General features: G+C 38.3%; 1 protein-coding gene across 1 annotated transcript in view; it reads right to left on the bottom strand.

The window, feature by feature from the left end:
• The window catches only part of spire2 (spire-type actin nucleation factor 2), a 64,890-nt gene extending 42,943 nt beyond the window's left edge, over positions 1–21,947 (bottom strand). Inside the window, exon 1 of the mRNA XM_038286933.1 lies at positions 21,515–21,947. Within this exon, the coding sequence (XP_038142861.1) occupies positions 21,515–21,812 (298 nt within the window). The 5' untranslated portion in view covers positions 21,813–21,947. The remainder of the gene's footprint in view (positions 1–21,514) is intronic.
• Positions 21,948–23,270: the final 1,323 nt, after the last annotated feature.

The following is a 23,270-nucleotide window of genomic DNA, read 5'->3' as shown; positions in this document are numbered from 1 at the left end:
TACAGGATGAGTTTATTGGACCTGGCATAGTAATGTGTTTTGGGCTTTGTTGTCATTTTTTTGAGACTTTTTATTGCTTACAATGATATTCGAATTATATCGTGTCGACCAAAATTAAGATATATATCCTGATATATTTTGGCCATATCTTCCAGCCCTAATCCCAAAACACTGTGAACCAGAATAAGCGACCAGAACTCAAAGATTTAGAGGTAATCAGATGCCTTCAAATTTTAAGTTGACTTTAAAAAAGATTAGATTAGATTTTAGTCTAATCAAAATAGCTATTCACCAACTCATAAGATTTTATTAATGATCTTTAAGTTTTTTTGTTAACAAAAACAAAAATTTTTAATGTTTTATTTTGCAAAGTTTATGTTATGTTTTTTCTTTATTTCTAACTCTAAACACAAAGACACCCTATTACTTGTAAGATTTGCCATCTATACATTGTAGGCATTACAATAACCCCAAGCAACTATTGACACGTGTTGTCGGCAAACTTGTTTTTCTCTTCTATTATATATTAATTTATCCTCCCTGCAGGATGGTGTTTGTAGACCAGACATAGCTTCTTCCCATAACAAACCAGATTCTTTCTCAAGGTTTATTCATAACATGTTACTGTTTAACCAAAGTGTCTGTAATTTGTTTTGACTCTGACTACCTTTCCATTGTTGTAAGTAAGGGGGGACGAACGCTGCTCTAGCAGAACAGGGCAGAATGCTGTGCCATCAGGGCCATATGATGAACTGTTCTCTCTTTGCAAAGATATGAATAAATGTGCCGACTGAGTGAAATCCATTGATCTCCGTTTATTTAACTAGGGTGAATAGTTGAATACTTTTTTACACACGATATAGGGTTCAGATTTTGGCATTTAACAACCTGCAACCAAATATGACCTTCTTAAAGTTATTTAACTTATTCCTAATTAACACACAAAGAATACTGATGCATCCACATGTTTGAGTTAAATGTACTTAAAAAAGATGAATATGTTACCAACGAATTCAACATATTTGAGATAATTTTACAACTGACTTCACCAGCTGTTTCTCATAGACTCTGCTTCGCCTCCGGCCCCGCGGCCTCCAGAGCGTCAGCCTTGGCTCCAGCCCCGTAGCCGGCCTCCAGAGAATCTGCCTTTCCTCTGGCCCTGTGGCCGTTCTCCAAGGACTCGGCCCCGTCGCCGGTCCCGCGACCGGTCTCCTGGGACTCTGCTTTGCCTCCGGCCGGCCTCCAGAACTTCTGCCACGTCCTCGGCCCTGCAGCCGGCCTCCTGTAAACCGGCCTCCTGAGCGTCTGCCACGTCTCCGGCCCCGCAGCTGGCCCCCGGAACGTCGGCCTTGCCGGCCCCTCGGCTGGCCACCTGAGACCCTGCCTTGCTGCCGCTCCCACGGCCGGCCACCTGAGACCCTGCCTCGGTCCCGGCCCCACGGCCGGCCACCTGAGATTCTGCCTAGTGAATCGTCAGAGACTTTCGTTGCTTTCGTCTGTTTTCATATTTTCTTGCTCTCCTTGCCTGTGTCCCCCTCCGCCCACCCTGGGTGGGTTGTTTTTTGTTTTTCTTTTTCATGGACTATTCTGGTGCGTCTTGTATCCGCCCTTGAGGGGGGGGGGGGCTTGCCCACCAGAGGGCGCCAAGGATCCCTTCCTGGGGTTTGTTTTTCTGTTGGTTTCTGGGTTCTGTCTGCCTTTCTCCTCCAGAGGGCGTTCTTGGTCTCCTGAAGCTGGAACTGACTTCACCAGCTGTTTCTCATCTGCTCATCAGGAGACCAGCATATAAGCAGTGGCAGTGCAACACTCCAGTGCCAGAGTGTTAAACCAGTTATGGTTAGCAAGCCTGAGCCAACCTGCCTGTCTGAATCTCTGACTCCCCTGGAGCCAAAACCTGAACCTAATCTGCTTTTTGTCCTCTCTGCTTCTCAGGAAGAACCTGCCTGGAAACCTGAAAACCTGGAAGAGTTTCTCTAACGTGAAACCAAGCTGTCTGTTCTCAGAAGAACCCTGGAAATCCAACTCAGTCTGAAACCTGCCTGCCTGCTCTCAGAAAGAGCTGAGAGAGAAGCTCTGAACCTGCTCAGTAAGATTAACTGCTCTGCCCTGCCTCTGCCTAGCCCTCTGCCTGCCTTCAGCCTCTGGACCCTCCTGGTTCCCCTCTTTCACCGCTCTGCTCATTCTCTGATATGGTATAGACCTGCAAACACACAATCTGCAAGTTCTCTGGAAGACTGCTAACCGAACTGTCCCCCTCTGCAGAGAACCCTGTTTGACCAGTTCTGGATCTGTTTCCCTGCATCAGCCTGAATAATTCATTGATGTTTCAATAAACTGTTGAACTTTTATTCCAGTCTGTGTGTGTGTTCTGCATGTGGGTTAGGTCCATTAATCCCACCATGACATAAAGAATCTTTATAAATGTATAGTAAATTATTGTTTAAATTACCAACCACTTTAGAACCTAAAAAAGAAGAAGCAAATTAAACTTTCACTAACATTCTAATGTACTGGGATGTCTGTGTGTAAAGGGGCGGTAGCTGGTAGTTGTAGAACAGGTGTGTGATGTGATGTTTAACAGGCTGCAGCTGAGAGCAAACACCTAAAGAAATGACAGAATATACAAAACCAAACTCCAGAGGATCGGGGCATACAGCAGACAATGAATAGATCATAGAAAATTACTTTTTAATTATTGGTTGTCAAAGTGATACAAAACATCTGCGAGGCGGGTACCAAGTGATGCGTGATGCTATGTCCTGCGGTGCACCGCTGCTTGAAACAACAAAGAATAAACTCCATGGTCGCTGCACTAGAAAGAAAAACAAAACAGGAGGAAGATAAAGAGACACATTGAGAACGAGACAGAATAATATCTGAGAAAGACACGACAGACAGACTGCCAGAGGAGCAGCGATCGGGTATGAAACACAGACGGCGAGAAACTGCCCACAACAAACAGCAGGTTATAGAGGCTTTCAGAATCAAACATGAACTAAAACAAACAGGAGCTGAGGATAAGACAGGAGCTTCACAGAACATAATCAAACCTGGAAAAAAACTAAACAGACCATCACATCTTCTAAAAGTGACCGCAAAGAAATATCAAAAGGAAAATACCACAGACAGACACACAGACCTTGGTGGCTCAACAACAATCAGAGTCTGCAGGTCAGCAGTGATGTGTTTGCCTCTGGCTTTTAGCATGGAAGGAAAACAGCAAATCTAACGTGAGCTAGACGGATGTGAGATCCCCTTAGAAGGGGTAAAAATACCACTGTTGATATTATCAAGGTAGTGTGTTGTTCTGGGATTGATCTGTCCAGGGAGTCCAATAAACCCTGGAGGTAGGCACTCTCATATTAAGACAAACTATACAGCAGATTTCCACTAAGCTGCTGATTAAAGCACATATATAAAAAAAAATCAATGATATGGGCATAAAATGAGTAAACATAACTGAAAATGAACAAAAAAAAGACTGTTGTAAAAACATTTTTGTGGTTTAATGTCTTACAAAATAAATTTTAGGCAGGAGTTCACTTCTTATAGCTTTAAAAAAGGTAGAAGTTGCGGCACTTAAAGCTTCTAATAGCTTTACGGCTCCTTTAGTTTGATTGTTTGACAACATTTAGTTCATGGGAAAGTCTGCCACCTTTCATCTTAACTCACATTTTTGTCCTGTGTTAAAGACAAAACGGGAGACTGGATGGACAGAAATATGGACATGATCAGGGAGGAAGCACATTTATCAGGGAAAATACTCCAGCAAAAGGAATCTCAAGGCAGCACCTATACAATGCTTCTTATTGAAGATATCTGAGAGCTATAAATCTGAAAATATTAGAATAAATGTACTAACCTGACAAATTAGCCTTTATTAGAAATAAGGTTTAACTTGCTTTTCCAATATAAATAATCAAAAATAAAAACCTTGAGACTTATACAACTTTAGCTGCAGGCTACTTTGAGATGACACATCGTTAGTGATGTCTGATTCCCTGGTTGTGAATGGGGTTTTTGTCATCTAGGTCTGTTTGTGCTGCAGGACATGGTTGGCAACTTTTGCTGCCTACAACAAAGCGCTTGCCTGGCAGCAGGGCGTGAGCACATCGACCGGCAGAGCCTCTATTTCCTGTGTGAAAGGAGACGCTGCTTCCATCAGCAACAAAAGGAGAGTCCGTTACAAAACCCTCAAAGCAGGAGGGAGACGATAACATGAAGCCCTCTGAACCTGTCGGGCAGGTTGGCAACAAGGCCCGGGTTAGAGTGGGAAACCGATCATACCTCCATGTTTCCCACAGTTACAGCCCAACGAAAACAAAAGAGGGAAAGAATCCGCAGTGAACAGCCCTAAAGCTCAGCCCTGGGAAAAACCCATAACCCAGTAAACCACATGCTCTGGAAAATGATCGTTTGGTGTATTTCCATTTCTACTCTCTGGGATGCATCACTCTTTTACAGTACCTTGAAAGTATTTACACCTTTTGAACTTTCTTATGACATTGTACATTACAGCCATAAACTTAGATATTAAAATGTTATCTGTCAGACAAACACAATGGAGGAGATAATTTTAAAGTTAAAGCAAAAGACAGAACGGTTCTTTAATGTTTTTACCAATAATATCCTGAAAAGTGTGGCATGCATTTGGGCCGCCCCACTGATTGAGCAGATCTTTCTCTGCAGCTGGAGCTGTAGGGTTTTAAGCTGTACTCAACCAACTTCAAACTTCTACAAGCTGAAATTGTTGCCTGCTCTTCTTTGTAGATCAAGCTCAGACAGATAAAACGGAGAGCTTCTATTAACAATTTCTTATCTTGCCACAAAATTATCAATGGCATTTAGGTCTGGACTTTCACTAGGCCATTCTGACAAATAAATGTGTGCTTTGATCTAAACTAGAGATCCACCAATGTCAAATTTAGGCTATTAATGATGTCTGATGTTTATACTGCTGTTATTAGCAACACAATTATATTAAGTCTTGGGGATCATTCAAATCTTTTTTGAAAACTCTGAGACGGGTCTTTGTGTTGATCTCTATGGGAAAGTTCCCAGGTGAAACCCAAGTTCCCTACCCAATATTGTTCAGGGGAAAAAATTGGAGATTAAGAATCAAATGGCAAACATTTTTATTGATTTTTAATTCAGCAAACCATTGAATAAAATGTCATTTTACCAAATAAGATTTATTTACCTCTTGGATCTGCATTGTGAATTGGTTTGAAAGTGTTCCAATTACTCCAAATCAGCTTAAAAGCTAATTTGACCTCGTTCTAAACTCTTCAAGATACACTTTCGTTGTTGAACATAAAATCCATGGCAAACTTAAATATCATTGCATCATTTTATTGATTGTGATTTTCAACCATTTTAATTTTTTTCCCCCAGGCTTAGATATTAGCTAATTAGTTTAGCCTAACCATCTCAGTCAAAATGTTTTGAACTGAAATATGATTGGCCCATGGAGCTGCAGGACTTTTGTAAATAAATTCTTATCTTTTCAATTAAAGTTGTTGTAAATTTACTTTATATTTATGCAGAGTTAAATGTTTGGCATATTTGAGCATGATTTGAGCTCGAATCAAGCTTTGATTTGTTGTTCTATCACACAGCTTGTTGGTGTGTGTTCACAGTTAACAGTAACATTTGAAATGAATTGTAGCGAAATCTAAATAAAGCTCCTTTCCTACATGTAAATAGACCCTCCAGTCACCAGCTGGTGCTGTAATATTTTATAGACTAAATACAAAAAGTAAAAAGAGCTAAAAACAAATAGTGAGTTTTCTCTTAGAAGAAGAGATCAAATGGCGGCAGATGGCCGCTCACACTGAGTCTGGTTCTGCTGGAGGTTTCTTCCGGTTAAAAGAGTTTTTCCTCTCCACTGTCGTTACAAGCATGCTTAGTGTGAGGGATTGCATTTGAGTCAATGAGTCAATGCAATCAACTGGTTTTCCTTAGATAGAAAACTTTCAATCAATTTGACTGTATGATCTGGTTGAACTGAAAAGTGCCTTGAGCTGACGTGTGTTGTGAATTGGTGCTAAATAAATAAACTGAATTGAATTGAAATGTTTGTAAAGAATTATGATTATGAATAAATTAGGATTAGACTATTTTTTGCTGATAAAGGATTCAAAAAATGCATCAAATTACATGAATAACTGAGAACTGATGGTGGTATAGAGATCAGCCAATCTCCCCGATCCAGACCAGAGACCAGAGATTTGTTTTACCCACTTTAATTCATTAAACTAGATAGATTTTTGTTCAGAACTTAAAAATATTTTGTATATAAAAGGCAATTTAGTGAAAATGAAGAATCCATTTCTTATCTTGATATATATTTTTTTCAATGAGTCCATTGAGAATGTATGGAAAATAGGAAAAAGAAGACGAAAATTTCTTAAAAACAACTTGAGTGTTTTTAGTCTGTTATTGGAAAACAAATCGGAGGAACTAAACAGCTACGTGAGGCCCTGGAGCCACAAGTTGAAGACAGAAAAGATGGATGTTTGTTTGTTAAAAAGTCTTATTTATCCAGATCTTTCTGCCAATAAAATGAAAAGATAATTTCAGGTTTCTGGGTTCTCCTGCTGACACGTTGCTGCACCTAACAGAACAGCCTCTCATTAGTCACACACAGTTTATCCTGGCTAATGATGGATCCTATTCCCTCCTCTGAAGCTGACACCTCGCCATTTCCTTCGTTAACTCACAGCTAATCAAAAGCTCCACCAGTATGGACTTTGTCTCCTGTTGCCATGGAAATAAGGACAGAGAAAAGTAACAGAAGAAAAAGCAAACTGGATTCAGAAGACCGGGGCTGACAATGAATGATCAGAGAAGGTAAACAGTATGGAGCAGTTATAACACAAGTTATAAAATTTTTCCTGAACTAAAACCTTGCAGAAACACGCGGCATCATTCTGATGATTGTTTTAAAGTTTTCTGATTGTTTCTTTTTATGATAATCGCAGATTAGTTTTAAAAACTCACAACGTTTAATGACAAATATCACATAAATAAACTCTAATAATCAAAATAGAAATTGGATTTTATTTAAACCACTCTTTAAAGGAGCATATGTCAAGTTCCACAGCTTTGCAGTTGACAACCTGCAGTACATCATTGTTGTGCACATGCATAGGAGAAAAGAAAAAGAACTGCAAAGGTCTTCTGTTTAGAGGCATCATTCCAACTGTGTTAATGAAGTGATAAAAAATAGTTATTTTGAACAGAGCGTCTTACCTTTTCAAGCAAAAAAATCTGAACCTCATTTGTTTAAAAGTGCCCCAATATTTACTCTCGCCTTACACAAGGATTCACTGTCTTACTGTTGTCTGTGACGATGTTTGAGGTGCACCTCTGCTTTGATGCATCTTTAACAGTAGTCACTAATGTGTTTGCTCATTAATGCGTCAGTCTTTAAAAACTTTATACTGCACTATCCCTCTATGGTTTTGCTTGAACGTGTAACATCTATTGATTTCAATTGTAATTAGAGACGAAACAAAGGAGAATGATGTGTTATATTTTGCATTTATTATCAGAAAAATGAGCAAAAATATTCGGCCACTTTTAATCTGCTATAAAGTGCTGCATTGGATCATTGTAAGCAGGCCAGTGAGAGAGGAAATAAGCCTCCAGGACTATTCATGAATGTCTGGTGTTTTTTTGTTGTTGTTTTTTTTTGCTCCTCTGTCTCTTCACAAAAGAGAGAAGGAGGAGATGTAGCTTTTTAGAGATTGAATGGCTTAAAACTACAATGAGCAGGTCAAGGTTATGTCTCAATTCATCTTTACAGCAAGATCAACAGTCTGTTAGAGCATTTCACAAGTCATAGTTCAAGACATCTCATGTCAGATGTATTCCTAACCGCTAAATAAAGACTGAGCAGAAAGCAGCCTCTCCTGTTTTCTTTAGCTGATAAAACGTGGAAATCTGAGACAGAAATCACAATAGGAAAACAAAGAAGTGATTATGTGAGGAAAGCTGCTCTCTTTCACTGCTGCCATGTTATACACAGCCAGTTAAGCTTCAGTTCGGTTTATTTATCTAGCACTAATTCACAACACAAGTCATTTCAAGGCACGTTACAGAGACAATCCAATCAAATCATGCAGACAGATTAGTTAAATGTTTTCCATGGAAGGAAATCCAGCAGACTACATCAAGTGACGGACTTTGTAGCAACCCCTCATACTGAGGATGAAATTAGAGATAGCAGTGAGTAGAAAGTCCCTTTTAATAGAGAGAAAGCTCCAGCAGAAGCAGGTTTTCTGCTGAGGCCTGCTGGGGTTGAAGGAGAGAGAAACAAACATATAAAGAAGCATAGAAACAGTGATCTAGGTGTACTTTCTATGCTAGAGAGGATAGTGGTGGACCATCTTCATATGTGGCATATGTCGTACAAAGAAACACTTAACAATTTAAATAGAGTGTCATGTAGTAGGCATCTGTTCCTTCTGGCTGTTGAAAGCATTGTCTATAAGTAGGGTATAACAAAAAGGGAATACTAGTAGTAGGGCTCAGTCTTGACCACTTTCTCAAACCCTCATTAAACACTATTTTGCTCTAATCTGAATTTTTGCCTTATTCCTCTATCAGTCTCCCACTATTCTGAAAAGAGAGACATAATATATCACTTTTAGATTAAAAAAATTAGTGTAGTCCTGTACCATAATGAAAATGAATAGAGTAAATGTTGACAACACTTGTAAAGTTTTTATCACAGAAGAGCTCCTTATTGGTGATGACAAACTCACACTCCGCTTCTTTGTCTTTAATTTAGGCAGGGAAATCTGCTCTACTACTTTGTAACAGTAAAAGCAGCTGCACTAATAGCTGCTGTTATAAGCGACAAGCTCACTTCTGCTCTACACTGTTACCCTAACAACGGTCTACACACATTTGCTTTTCCTTACTCAACAGATGCTTTAACTGTGACATTTCAAGGCATGGCTTTTACATATCTACTGAGTTCAACTGAAATCAAAACTACTCATCATCAAGATGTTGCAGCAGAACAAGAAGTGAAACAATCCGCTTTAATTTAATCTCACAAAATGCAATAAATAAAGGACGCGATCTTCAAAGATCAGGAATAAGAGGCACTAATTTACAAGTGCAATTTTTTTGTTAGATGTGAGATAAGTGGGGGTGTTTCGGTTGATCTACAAAGATTGCTGCGCAAATGTTAGATGTGCAAACCAGTTTGGCTTTGTCCATTTAAAATCAGCAACTTGTATGTTTAACTGGCAGTTTGAGAGTGGCAGTAAAAGAAAGATGAGGTTCAAGGCCATTCAATTCAATTCAAATTCAAAACACTTTATTAACCCCAAAGGGCGACTGCTGATGGCTGTCTGCACTGGAAGTAGTACAACGAAAAAGTCCATCTTGGGCTAAATCAAAACAGCTTTTTTAAAAGCCACCTACAAACCTATTAGGTGCATTCCCCACTCCATCCTTTGTAAACATAATTTTTTCTATTTTCTATTTCGATAAAAAACCAATCTCCACTCCCTCCTTTACTAAAAAGGTGGTCAATTAATGATACTTTCTTATCTTCAAATTTTTAGAATGAATGATATAGTTTTAATGCCTAATACACACATATGTCTGCTTTGACTCTGGCATCCAGTTTTTGCCAATTTTCGGCAATCCTTCGTAAAGGCTTGCACCCAAGCCGATATTTTCTGTTTGAAAACGGAAGAATTATGTTTTTTCTTCCTCCCAGGCATGACTGCTGCATTCATAAGCAGCACAAAACGGCGTCCAGACGGATTTTACATTAGGCCTATATACAGTCAGAATTAGTCATTTCTATGCAGTAGTTTACAGCTCCTGTAATGGCGGTGTGATATCCCGAATGTATGACGTCACGCTATGTTATCTGTCCTGTTTATTTATAAACATGCCATACTATTTAGCTTCAGTCACTTCTTCTGATTTGGTTTAATTGTATGAAGATTGTCTGTCACCCGCTGTATTCATTAGTGCCCGCCTGTAGATTTGTTTTATCATTGTAAAGATTTTTTTTTGCTTTTCTAATTTTTAGATTGAGACTTTTTAGATGTAAGAACTATGACTGCAGTTCAGTTTCCAATTTGAAAAACTACTTTGCATGTGGAAAATGTTTACATTTGCAAAACCTCCTTACTAGGGCTGAATCAATTATTTTGGATTAATGGTAAATAATCGATTATTGAAATAATCGTCAACTAATTTAATAATCGATTAATTGTTAAATGGAAAATATTGACTTTAAAACGTGTCTTTAACTGACAGAGGAAACAGATCAGTAGAGAAGTATTTATATTAATACTGTGACAAAGAACAAAAATTAATTTAACATAAAAACACTAAAACATTTTCGTCTTTCAATATGTTCTATCCAGAACTCCTTAAGTGGAAAAATTTTAGTTTCATCTGGTTTAATTCTGTAAGTAATCTTGTTTGCAGAACTTTTACTATCCAATTTTTATAGATTGATTAAAAAAAATAATCAACAGCACCCCTACTCCATACATTATTTGATCTGTTTGTTCATTAGAATATGATCTGATTATTGAAGGCAAACATGCAGAAAAAGGTTTGCAAGTCCTGTCTGCTGAATTGTGAACACAAATCTCACTGCACCTTCTTTAAAGGTCTGCTCTGCACATACAAACACATTTGGACATGTTTTAAGACACGCAAGCCTTCTGAAGATCAGGCCCAAAGCATTAAAAAATGCATACTGTATTAGGGTCATGGTAGAGCTTATCTATGCATATAAAAAATGCTGTTTAGAGTGAGAAATAATTTTTTTTTTTTTTAAATACCACCAGAGTTGTATTGTTGTTTCGTTTTTCCCAGTTTTTTTGTTTTGTTTGTTTTTTTGAGTCTTTTAGCCACTTTAGTGAGTTGCAGTCAGCTGGGTCTTTTAAGGCAGTGCTCAAAGCAACTGTTTAATAGACAGATATTCTCCTGATAAAATGTTAAGTATCAGAACTTGTTGCTATCACTGCTTTGCTCTTGGGTAACCATAGCAACATTGCATTGATGCCCAATCTAAGGGTCCTGCTAATGATAACCACACATAACTTTTTCAAAGGTTTTTCTATTCTTTAAAACTTTTAACATATTCTTCAACTTCTGACATATCAGAGAATAAAACAATCCAATAAACTACGGATCCACCACAGTAAGCTGAAAGTCTGAGTTTCCCTCCTGGAACCAGAGGGACAAACTAAGAAAGTAACCTCTATTTTAGGCCAGCATTAAGAGGATCTCTGCACTTATTGGAAGACCTGCAACAAAACTCAGTTAATGTGAAGGTTTATAAGGAACTGCTTATCGTCATTGTACCACTATAGTAATAAAATGACCTTATCAGCCTTTGATATACACCCTATGTACACACAGAGGTCCAGTTTAAAGGGTGTAACCGTTGTATTTTGTACTTTTGATCTCTATATCAAAGGCTTTAGAATCTGGGAATGCAAATACCAAAATAAGATCATCACTACAACCACAGCATATGTAATTATTTTTAAAACTATTCATCAAGAGCTGCTTTAGTTTCTTTGTGGTTAAGGTGGTGCAATCGTATTTAATGTAGAAGCCATCCATCTATCTATATACATATTGCTATGACTCAGAGAAAACTGCTTAGAGTTCATTTATTAGAATCTTGCACAGAAGAAGCAGAAAGACATAAATAGACAAAACTTTTAACTGACATTAGAGTTTGGATCCAAATAGCAATAGCAAAAGCGATTTAAAGGAGTTACCATGAAAGGATTATTTGACAATACCTAATGTGCTTGAGCGACTCATGACAGCATGCAGGTGTTTTTTAGACTTAACATTAATGGCATGCCAAATTAAATGCTACCTTTCAAAGCCAGTGAATTCACTGAAAAACAGGTATACCTTTCTAACACCTTTAGGCCACGAGGAGAGGAGTTTTAGACCATTTGTTAATAACTTTTGGGTTTGAAAGGATGACAGCATTTCTAGATCCTGCTTTCTTGTTTACTCAGCAGTTATAATCAAAATCAATGAATAATTTGACAAGGTCCAAACTATGAGGTCTGACTCATTGCAGAAAATAACAAGGAAAAAAAGTCCTCTTCCTCCTGCTTACTTTTCATCACCCTTTCAGATTTTATATTGATCGTCCAGCTTACCTTCAAAGCCTTAAATGGCCTTTCCTCTAAATGCATCAGAGACATTTATTGACCGACATGCATCCATCTAGCCACTGAGGTCCGTAAACATCCATCCTTTTATTGCATTTGCATGGTCGCAGGGTGGCTGGCTTCTAACTCTAGCCCTCATTGGGGAAAGACAGGATACCGGTCCATCAGAGGGAAAAGTACGGGGACACAGGACAGACAACCATGCACACATACACGCATGGGGCAGTTTATTCATACTGAGTGGAGCGTGGAAAGGAGCTAGAGTACCAGGGGAGAACAACAGCTTTCACTGGGATGCACACTGCATGCAGGAAGATCCAATGGTGGGTTTCAAGCTCAGGCCAGTATTTTTGCTGTAAGGTAACTGTTCTACCAGGCACTGCACTATGCAGTCCTGCCCATAAATAGCAACCTGCTCACTGTTCCCTGGTTAGATTTTGACAAATAAGAAAGTTCTTTCAGCTGAAGCTCTTTGTGTTCTCTTTTTTTTTTAAAACCAGGGTTCCTTCATCATTTCTGTTAACTCAATAACTAGGATGCTGAGAGAAAAACAAAACAAAAACTAAAGCTCCAGCAAATTGTCACCCAGTTCACCCTGTTTTTGGGGAAGTTGCTAAGCTTCCCTTCTGGATGGAGATTTAGATCAACCAAGAAAATCTCCCAGAACTTTTTCATTCCAGCTGCAATATTGTTGCTCAACTGTTGCTCAATGTTTTCTCCAAGCCTTGTTTGTTTGTTGTTGTTGGGTTTTTTTAACCACCCTGTGAAGCCAAAGACATATTTCTACAGATGTGAACAATAAAGCTTAAATTAACATATTCGTTTATGAAACATAAAAAAACAACATTAACAAACAAGGTAAACTGAGTATCTGCATAGAATAAAACAATTTGATAACTAATTCTACATTTCTGGGTAATTTGAAAAAGCTTAGAACCATATTTAAGGATCAGATTTCTAAATGCAGACCTAAATGCAGATTTTATCCTGCAGATATTACAGGAAGTTCTCCACATGTCTGCGTCTGCTCGTCTGTGAGAAAAAACAAACTGACCTGAAAAACGCATCTCTTCTACAGCCAGATCATTATCTTTTTATTTATTTATTTTTATTTATTTTTATTTTTTCATTTAATTTCCCTAACATTCCCTTTGTTTCTAAGTTATAAACTTATTTGTTATTATTAGTATTATTCTTTTATTTATTCATTTATTTATTGCTGTCAAAAGTTGTTATTTTTTTATTTCATTGGGCCTGTTTTGCAGAATGACAGTAAAAGGAATTTTGATTCTATTGATGAAGTTTCTGCTGATGTGTACTTGGAGTAAATTTACTCTATGAATACTTTTCCTAAGATTTCTTTAAGGAGAACAATTACCAGCTTTGGTACAATGGCTTTGAACTTTGGAATTAAATAATCTTGAAAACATTTTATCAACTTTTTCTTCTTATCTAAGAGGTTTGCTGTTATTTTTGCAAACATGATCACAACAATCTGATTGAAATCCTATAAAGGTTACAGCATCAAATTTCACCACCTGCTTTATCATTTCTGACATGTGTTATAGGCAATAAAAACTTTACAAGATGCCACTAAAATATACTATATTTTTCTGACCGAACGGCAGAGATAGATCTGTAAGCAGGCTCCAGATGGCAGGCAGCTCATGAGCGCTCCTCATGCAGCTGCACCCTAACAATTCAGCCATTTATGGGTTCGATGCAGCACGGCGGCTCATGTTACGATGGCTGCTTCAGCTCAGATTTGTGCTCCGTCTGATGGGAGCCTTGGAGCTGCAGCTGATGTCAGCAGCATCTGAAAACTGCACACCGGCTCTACTGTTTACCATCAGATCCAGCAAGTCCGGCTTCCTCCCTGAGGAGACTGATGATGGGAGGGGAGGGGCAGCAGAAAAGGAGACAACAACCATCCTCTGATTTATCCAGCCATGATTGCCATGTAAACCATGGTGGCAACCATGTCAGAGGACTTTCAGAAGTGTGATTCTCTATCTTATATGTGTTTATTTCTCACAGAAAGAAGTTTAAGGCCTCTGTTTTGACTGCAGGCCTTTAAATGACCACAGGAAAAAAAACAAAAAAAACACAGTTTAGCCATTTAAAGATGTTTACAAAGCAGAGCTCACTTTATTTTGCATACATTGGGGATGGGAGGTGGGTGGTGGAAGGGTTGGGGCAGCATACTACAGGACTACATGAAGAGTCATGCAACCTTGTCCTGTCTGTGAAAAGAAAATTCCACTTAGTTATTTACCGGCGCCAGAAACAAGCAGACATAAACTAATGTCTATGTTGACATCTCTGATGTCCTGCCCCTTTAAATGTGTCTCTTTTTTAACGTCCCTTCAAATAAATAATTTGGTCATTAGCAGGACTCTACAGAACTCGGCTGTGTCCCAATACAAGCATTTCTGACCCGGGTCCTTCAGTGGTTTGTTCTCATTGATTGGTTCGAGTGGGGACTGTTACCTAATTCTCCAGGGTGATTTTTTGCCCCGCCCACTTTCACAGTCTAGATCAACACTTTGATACAGCGCGTATCTTAGCAAACTTTGTAGAAGCGTATTACCCACGGAGGAACCAAGTCCTTATTGCTATTCAGCAAAATGGGTGGAAATATGGCCACATTTAGCAATCAAGCTCCTTTGTCGAAAATAGAAAAATTTAATTATAAAAAAAGAAGAGTTGAAAATATTTTTATGTTTTTTAGTAAGATCCCAACAACAGCGACAGACCTTGCCATTTTTATGTTGTGGTAACGGCTAGAGGTGTAAATAATAATCGTTTTGTATCGATGCATCGATGCAACAGCCGATGATCCGATGCATCAACACGTCCACAAGAGAATCGATTCATGTTTTTTTTTTTTTCCCTCCGGTCTATTTTTATCCATTTACTCCTGGGCGTAATTCTCCCTCCCGTGCTGCGGTGGCACTAAACCTATTTTGCCCTCCTACCTTGCTTCCTGGTTATACTCTTACAGCAGTGTGTTGCAGTAAGCTTGCAGACACAGACATTTTTAAATTATGCTCAATATTGAAGCGTGGTCTGCGTAACACGTTGTGGGTCTAGATACGGCCGAGGCGGCGAGGAAGTGGGGGTGAGTTTAGTCCGACAACGGAGGGACATGAGGGCCAAAAAGAGCGGAGATCCAGGTGGAAAAAGGGTCCCAGCGTTCTCGTGCACCTCGCTCTTCTAGCGGGTTAAACTTCACGAGTTGTTTTCTGCAATTTTGGTCATAAAAACAAAACAAGCCGGCCTCCTGTCTGCGGCACTGTTTGCGGTCAGCTACAATTTGGGAGAGGTGCAGCGGAGCGTCTGTGGAGGGGATGGGGACGTCTGGAGCTGAGGTATTGCATTGCACTCATTGCACTGATTATGTGCAGTATTTTTGCAGTATTCTTTTATGCAACTTTTCTACTTCTGTTATTTGCTGTTGTTTCTATTTAAAAAAAGCATATCGATGTTACAGCTTTCATTGATTTATTTCAAACTTGAAACTTTGTTTAGCCTGTAAGGTGTAAAAAAACCCCAAAAAACTAACCGATTAATCGAATCGTATCGTGGTGTATTCTTGAGTATCAAAAATAATTGAACCGTTGGGTCAGGAAATCGATACTGGATCGAATCGCCATGATGGGTGTGATTTACACCCCTAGTAACGGCGCAAGTTAGTTTAACATTGGAGGCCAATGTTAGCATAGTTTTTTCATATATTTTATGAAAATAAGTGGGGACGCCCCCTAGGGGTAGTGCTGTGTACTTGCAGTTGGACGTGATAAAAACAAATTGAATAAAGGACACAGTTTGTGTCCATACATTTATCAATATCAATGTTGATTTCTGTTACACAGTTGAATGAACAGCTTAAATTAAAATATTTCAATTTTAAAAGTGGTAGTTATAACGACTTAAAGCAGATTGGAGTTTATTATATTGCAAAATGTAATTGACTCTTGACTTTTGAAAAAGTCAAGTCTAGTCAAGTTAGAGCAGACCTAGGGATATCAGGGGGGTAAAAACGTTCTGGTAAACACAAGCCGGTCCTCACAAGAAACGTTTAGGAAGCACTGTGTCAGTGCATTCAGCAGCCATGTCTTGACACAACATGAAGCAGCACTGCTGCTCACTCTTTGTACCATCTATTATTAATTTCGACTTGGAAAGTTATTAGATTAACTAGTATTGGTTCCAAGAAAAGAGCCGGCATGTCCTGCCAAAAGCATTATTAGCCTCAATCTTAAAAAAAAATGTAACAGTCCAACTTTAGCTAAAAGTTTGCAGGACTTCAGTTTGACACCCCTGCCCTAGAGGGGTCAATGAAGAAGAAATAACTTCACTGCTTTGATTGACTATTTAAATGTATACATGAGTGAACAATTGTTTTTGTGAATTTTTATATCTTGAAATTTAAAGTATTCTTAGGCTGAAAAAATTGATTGGATTAATTGTGATTAATCAATAATTTAAATAATTGTCAATTAATTTAGTAGTCGATTCATCGTTAACTGGAATATAGACTGTAAAACATGCCTTTAGCTAACAGAGAGACCCACTTAGAGCAGTAATTATATCAAAATTGTAAAAAAAAAAAATAAATAAATGTATATATATATATATATATATATATATATATATATATATATATATATAAACGCTTTGCATTTCAGATAAAAAAAAATAAAAAAAATTTTTCGTCTGTCAATATGCTCTTTCCAGAAATCCTCAAGTGGTTTTAGTTTAACCTGGTTTAATTTCATGAAAAATCTTCTTTAAGGAACCTTTTGCTATCTGATTAATAATCGATTAATTGAAAAACAAATTGACAGAATCGATTTCCAAAATAATCGTTAGTTATTCACAGCACATTGCCAAAGTAACAAGTTACGTAGCAATCATAGGTGTGGCATAGCACGCACAGGTCGCCAGTCCATCACAGGGAAACACACAGTGCACACAACTGTGCACACACTCACACTGCACTACATGACTCGTCAAAGGCAAAGCACCAAGAGTTCAACTCAGAAACACCACAAGCTGGGATTGAAACCCAGGACCTTTTTTCCTGCAGAACAACAACCCTAACAAGCCCTAACAATATATAAAAAGTTCCACTTTATTCAAATATATATTATCTGTGTTTTTATGCAAGCAGAGCATATGTTACACAGAGTTGTAAAAGCAGAGTAAGGAGCAAGGCCAAAGCCAAGATAAACAGTTATGTCAGTTATCAGCACAGGACCTGCTGGAACCAAGAAGGCTGATGAAGCCAAAACACGCAGACAGGCGTATCTACTGGGCCAGCGAAGTGGCATCAACAGTGCTTTAAGGAATGGGATAAAGGAATGCAACACAGTTTATTTTCCTTGACAGACATTGGCAGGTCTCACAGTGAATGAGTCATGTTGGACAAAGACTTCTGGTGTCCTTTCATTTTTGGAAGAACGCAAACTGCAGACATATATTATAAAATGAGCTCATACGCAGATGGTCACCTTTTTTTTAACAGAGACCTGCAATCTTAGTGTAAATACACATTTACAGGTTTACTTGCAAATAAATCTTTACATGGTATAGACATTTACCTCAACGGTCCAATTCTTAAACGAAAAGCTATAATAAGACAACCATTAACAAATTAATTCACCACATTTCAAATGCTTTCAGATATTTAGGAGTTTTTTAGAGAGTACACACTTTTACCTCACTCACTTCGAGAAATAATGAAACACAGATAAAAGTTTTTGTCCCCATTGATATTGTAAGGATGTTCTCTTTTCAGACAACATCGGGCATCACTATATAAATCAAATTGACCAAGCTTACATGATTTTCCTAGCATAAATCATCTTTCAACTTATCCCAGAACTCTGACCACAAGCAAAGTTCCTGTTTATGACATAAATAAAAATAAAACATCTACCAAAGCAATCAATATCTCTTAAAAGGCTCATATTGTGTCACACTCCAGCTTCATATTTCAATGTCAATATTAGTCCACAGAATAAGACAAAGAGGAGAGTAATTCTGAAGTAAAAGGAAAATTATGAATGAGGTTTAAAATGTGCAGCTTTTATTGTTATTGTATTCCATCAAAGCATCAAATTTATTGAGCTTTTTCTACAAGTGCTGAACATCAGGATGAACTTCTCCAGGCCTTTAAAGTAAGGCTGAAACAATTAATCGGATTAACCTTGATGAATCGATTATTAAAATAATCTTCAACTAATATAGTAATCATTTAATCGTTAACTGGAGAGCTGCCTTTAGCTGACAGAGCGACCCACTTAAAGCTGGAATTATACCAAAATTGTAAAAATAACTAAACATTTTGTATTTAAGTAAAAAAAAATGTTTTTTCATCTGTCAATACGCTCTACCAAGAACTCCTCAAGTGGAAAAGTTTTAGTTTCACCCGGTTTAATTCTGTAAAAAGTCATTTTTAAGGAACCTTTAGCTATCCAATAGGGCTGAGTAATAAAATCGATTTAAAGCTACAGTGTGTAACTTTTAGCGACATCTAGCGGTCAGACTGCAGCAACGTGAACATCTCCCCCCCCACCGCTTCTCCCCCCCAACAATACGGCGAGCGTTACGGGACAAAATGTCTTCCACGACGTCCGCATCACCTACCTTCTCAAGTGATGAGGTTTGTTTACATAGATAATTTTACAGATAGTATTTCATTACTCTGTGTAGGGTATAGATTTCATGTAGACTTAAGATAGTAAATATACCCGTTATTTTTTCTACATCGTTTTTACATTTTTGCAAAATCGATGTGTAAGAAATTAGATCGATTAGTTTTATAGTGACGTGCGTGACTTTCACATTCAAATGAGCAGACGTGTGCAAATGCCGACCCAAGTAACACACCATTCAGTAAGCTGTCCCAACTGAAGTCTGATGTCTGGAGCCATTTTGGATTTAAAACAGCAAAATACAATGTGCTGGATATGTGACATTAAGGTGACTTCCCACTACATTGATAACGAGTGGCGCCTCACATCTTGTGCTACAGACCACCAAGATGACTTCAAGCCAGACAGCTGCAACTATAGCCAATAGGTTGACTGAAGACATTAACAAATGGGGGCTGACCAGCAAACACCCTGTAGCTGTACAGAAAACACTGCAAATATGGTTTATGCATTGAAGATAATACAGCTCATGCATGTCTGCTGTGTCCCCGCTGTGTCACGTGTGTTGCTTGTGTAAGGCTTGACTTTTTCACTTTTCACAAACAAGTTTGCTCTTTTGAGACAGTTTTGTTCACATCTCAAGTTTAAACTGTCTGATTTACAAGTTTGCACTTTGTGTTTAATATGAAAGTTAAAAAAAATAAAATACATGAGTATTTTGAAACAGTTGAACCACTTTCATTATTGTAAAAACGGATCGAATCGAAGTTAATCGATTTAGAACTGTATGAATCAAAATCGAATCGATTCAGCACTTTGGCGAAAACACCCAGCCCTATTATCCAATTATTAATTGATGAACTGCAAAAGTTAGCAATAGATTAATCGATTGGCAAAAATAATCGTAAGTTGCAGCCCTACTTTAAAGCTGCATCTATGAGATGAAGTTACAAACAGGCGCACTCTGATTACTAATTAATTGAAGCAACTGGTCCCACTGATTGCATTTAGGAGTAAATGTTCTTAAAAATTGTTCTTTCCACTTCCTGCTGCTGTGTTACATATATAATCAAATTAAATTACTTGTGAAAATGTAATGTTTTAAATAGAGATGTCCGATAATATCGATATTAGCATAATTATGTGATATCTGTCCATATCCTTATCGGGTTTCCCCCTGATAATTAAAACCCAATAATATAATGCCTAGATTTTGCGAAATATGTTGAAGCGAGCGCACTTACTAACACGCAACGCTCCCTGATGATGTCATTAAACCGTGCCAGACAGCAAACTCTGTAGCAGCAGCGAAGCTAAACTGTTTGTGCTGTTTGTGGAACTTTTTTAAAGTTTCAAATGATGACTTGAAGTTTGCAATTTTCAACGAAATGTGAGGTTCTTGTCATGTTCGGGGGAACCAAGACTTCGTCCTTCAAGAGCGATCCTACGCTGGATTTCATTTGTGTTTACATTCAATTCCGTGCAATTCAGCTGTACTGGTGCGGTACACTTTTTTCCAATCTGTGAAAAAAAAGAGATTTATCTCTTGCTTGAATGTTGTTTGAGACAGTGTTGAAAATAAATGTCAAATTTTGTATTTTCCTGAAGTTGAAATGCTGTTTTTATCCTCTACAATGTTAATCATTTGTGGGATATGTGTGTAGTGGGGCATCACAGTAAATATAGGTTATGCATAAATTTTGTGACTGGCATGATGTGAAATTAGTTTATATCGGTATCGGTTTATGTTGGAATTGAAAATTCAGCATTTGGTATATCGGCATATTGAATATCGGCAAAAAAAAGGCTATATCGAGCATCCCTAGTTTTAAAGCATAAAATTGTGAAAAAGTTTGATGATCATGCTTCAGTCTGCAAGGCAGTAGCCCACCTAAAGGAGGATGGGAGTCTCCTCCAGATTCCATTTAGTTTGGCCTCCACTTGTCTCCATGTAGACTCTGGAGGTGATTCCTTAGACCGCAGTGAGCACATAAATACTTTACAACTTGAAGGATATTATAAATTCAAACGGGATTTAAAATAAATAGGAGACTGTATAAAGAAAAACATCCTGCTTGTATTTCTAGTTTTTCAAAATGAAAAGAAGCTGGGATAAAAGAAGCTACTCTGAATAATTAATCATCTACCGGCACACTATTCATTCGTCGACATTTTTTTTAAGAGAATACAACAATTATGACACAAATATTGTGGTAATTTATTCAAAAGCAATACAAATACAAAAAGAAAACACAATAACACGCACAGCACAAGCTGTTTGGAGAGGAAATTGTTCCTGTGTGCCAAACTCCACTGGAAAATTGTTTAATTTAAGAAAGAATCGTTTTAACCATAACGTTAAAAGGGAAAATAATTATTTAAGGTATCTAATGAAAGTAATACAGTAATACTCTTGAATTCCGCTTTATTTCTGTGAGTCTTACAGCCGCCAGTGTAGTATATTTTGATTAATTCACTGCTAATTTTGGCAAAGAAAACTATTGCTTTAAACCTGGATTAATAAGCGCCTAACGGTAGTTTATGTTTTGGGGGGTTTAATTATAACTAATGGCAATTTACTGTAAAGAGTCAACCTCCTTAAATTCACTTTTCCCAATTTTGTTTTGATCTTTGATTAAGTTCGGTGGGGTTCGGTCTTACTGTCCGGTCGCGGCTCCTCCTTTAACGACACGGTTCCGTCCCTGTGGAGGAGGATGGAGGACGGCTCCTTCACCCGGCCGGGTCTCCGCAGCTGCGGGCGGGGCACCCTGAGCCCGCTGCAGCACTGGTAGCACACCGCCCATGCCTGCTCCTCGTTGATGGGCTGCTCGTATGACTTCAGCACCTCCTCCAGAGACAGCTCCCGGGGCTCGGCCAGGTCCCGCGCCTCCGCTCGGTCCGTGGGGGCGCTCACGCGGGGATCCCCGTCCTCGGCGCTTCGGTTGGTGGATCTGGCCATGTCAGCGATGCCGCGGATCCCATTCTTCACCTGCTAAACACCGGGGTCATGGATGCTGAGCTCTGTTTGGCTCCGTCTCCAGCACACTGCTTGATGTGTTGTCAACCACTGCAGCTGTACTGATTATATTCTGCGCTGTCAAGGTATCGGACGTTATAACTACATCCGGTTATACGCCCTACAAAAATAAAACTGATCAAACTTTCAAAATAAAAGAGGTATTTAGTCTTTATTGTGGAGCTAAAAAATGCTGGGATTTTTGGAACTGAGCTCTGTAGAGGCCTTTTACTATCCACTTCTGCTAGGGGCCAGGATAGGGTGGCCATTTCTATAGCACCAAAAAGGAGGACATTGTGCGGCATATCAATAAATTACTAAGGTGTACATAAGGATAGAGTAAAGTCACATTTATAGTATAATTCTTAGTAGTTTAAAGAGGATGCTTGTGTAGCTGAATAGAACAAAATATTAAAGAAATGTAAAAAATAATTGGTTCCCAGCATTACCTTGTGGTGTTTAAAAAGTGACCACCAAATGAATCTTTAAAGTGCAGAATACCACAAAGCATAAGATGTGTGGACTTAAACGTTTAAACATTTTTTTTTAACTAGAAACATTCATAATAAAATAGCCTAATATTTTTTAAACAACAATAGATATTGTAGAAAATACATTCAACTGCCCTAAAAGTATAGCTTTATTTTTAAGAGCCACAGTCTTTTGGGAACTTATCTTAAGTGTCTGTGTGTGCAGCAGACCTTTCTTTATGGTCATCCCTTCAGCTGTGGGCAAATCACTGAAATCCACTTTCACGTCATAGTCTACACTTCGTCCTGGTGTTGACAGGACGCTAACTTTAATACTTAGCATCAGAATTCTGATCCTTGTTTATTTTTGTAACCAATGACAAGCAGATCTTTTTCTGACACACTTAATCTGCTCTACAAGCCTAGTGCCTTATAAAGGAGGACAAATACACGTCCAGCGCCGGACGCCGGACAGTGCAATGAAAATCCGGACTGTCCGCTCTAAAGCCAGACATCTGGCCACCCTAGGCCAGGACCACTCTACAGGGGCTCTGGACCCTGTTGGAACCTGTCTAGAACCGCCCATTACAGGAACAGTGGAAAAAGAGTGGAGATTTTAACAGCTAAGGATTTCTATTGAATATCAATGATGTTTTTAATGTATATAGTATAACTGCTGGGAGAAGGGATAGTTGATAGATTTGTTATATACTAAACGTGGTCTCTGTCAGAATTTGTTAGTGGATAGTTGACCCAAAGTAGAGGCAGGAAGGCAGAGGTGAATTTCGAGTTGATTTAATGATGAATTGTAAAAACTGAAAACGAGGCAAGTTATCCAAAAATCCAAGATGAAAACCAAAGTCCAAATAAACAAGGAAACCAAGAGTCCAAAGATAAGAAAAAATATGAAAACACAAGTCTAAACGTACAA

This window comes from Cyprinodon tularosa, unplaced genomic scaffold (genome assembly GCF_016077235.1).
Source record: "Cyprinodon tularosa strain WSP-4 unplaced genomic scaffold, ASM1607723v1 ctg232, whole genome shotgun sequence".
Taxonomy (NCBI): domain Eukaryota; kingdom Metazoa; phylum Chordata; class Actinopteri; order Cyprinodontiformes; family Cyprinodontidae; genus Cyprinodon; species Cyprinodon tularosa.
The sequence above is the reverse complement of the archived record's forward strand: the minus strand, read 5'-3'. Positions and strand labels throughout refer to the sequence as shown.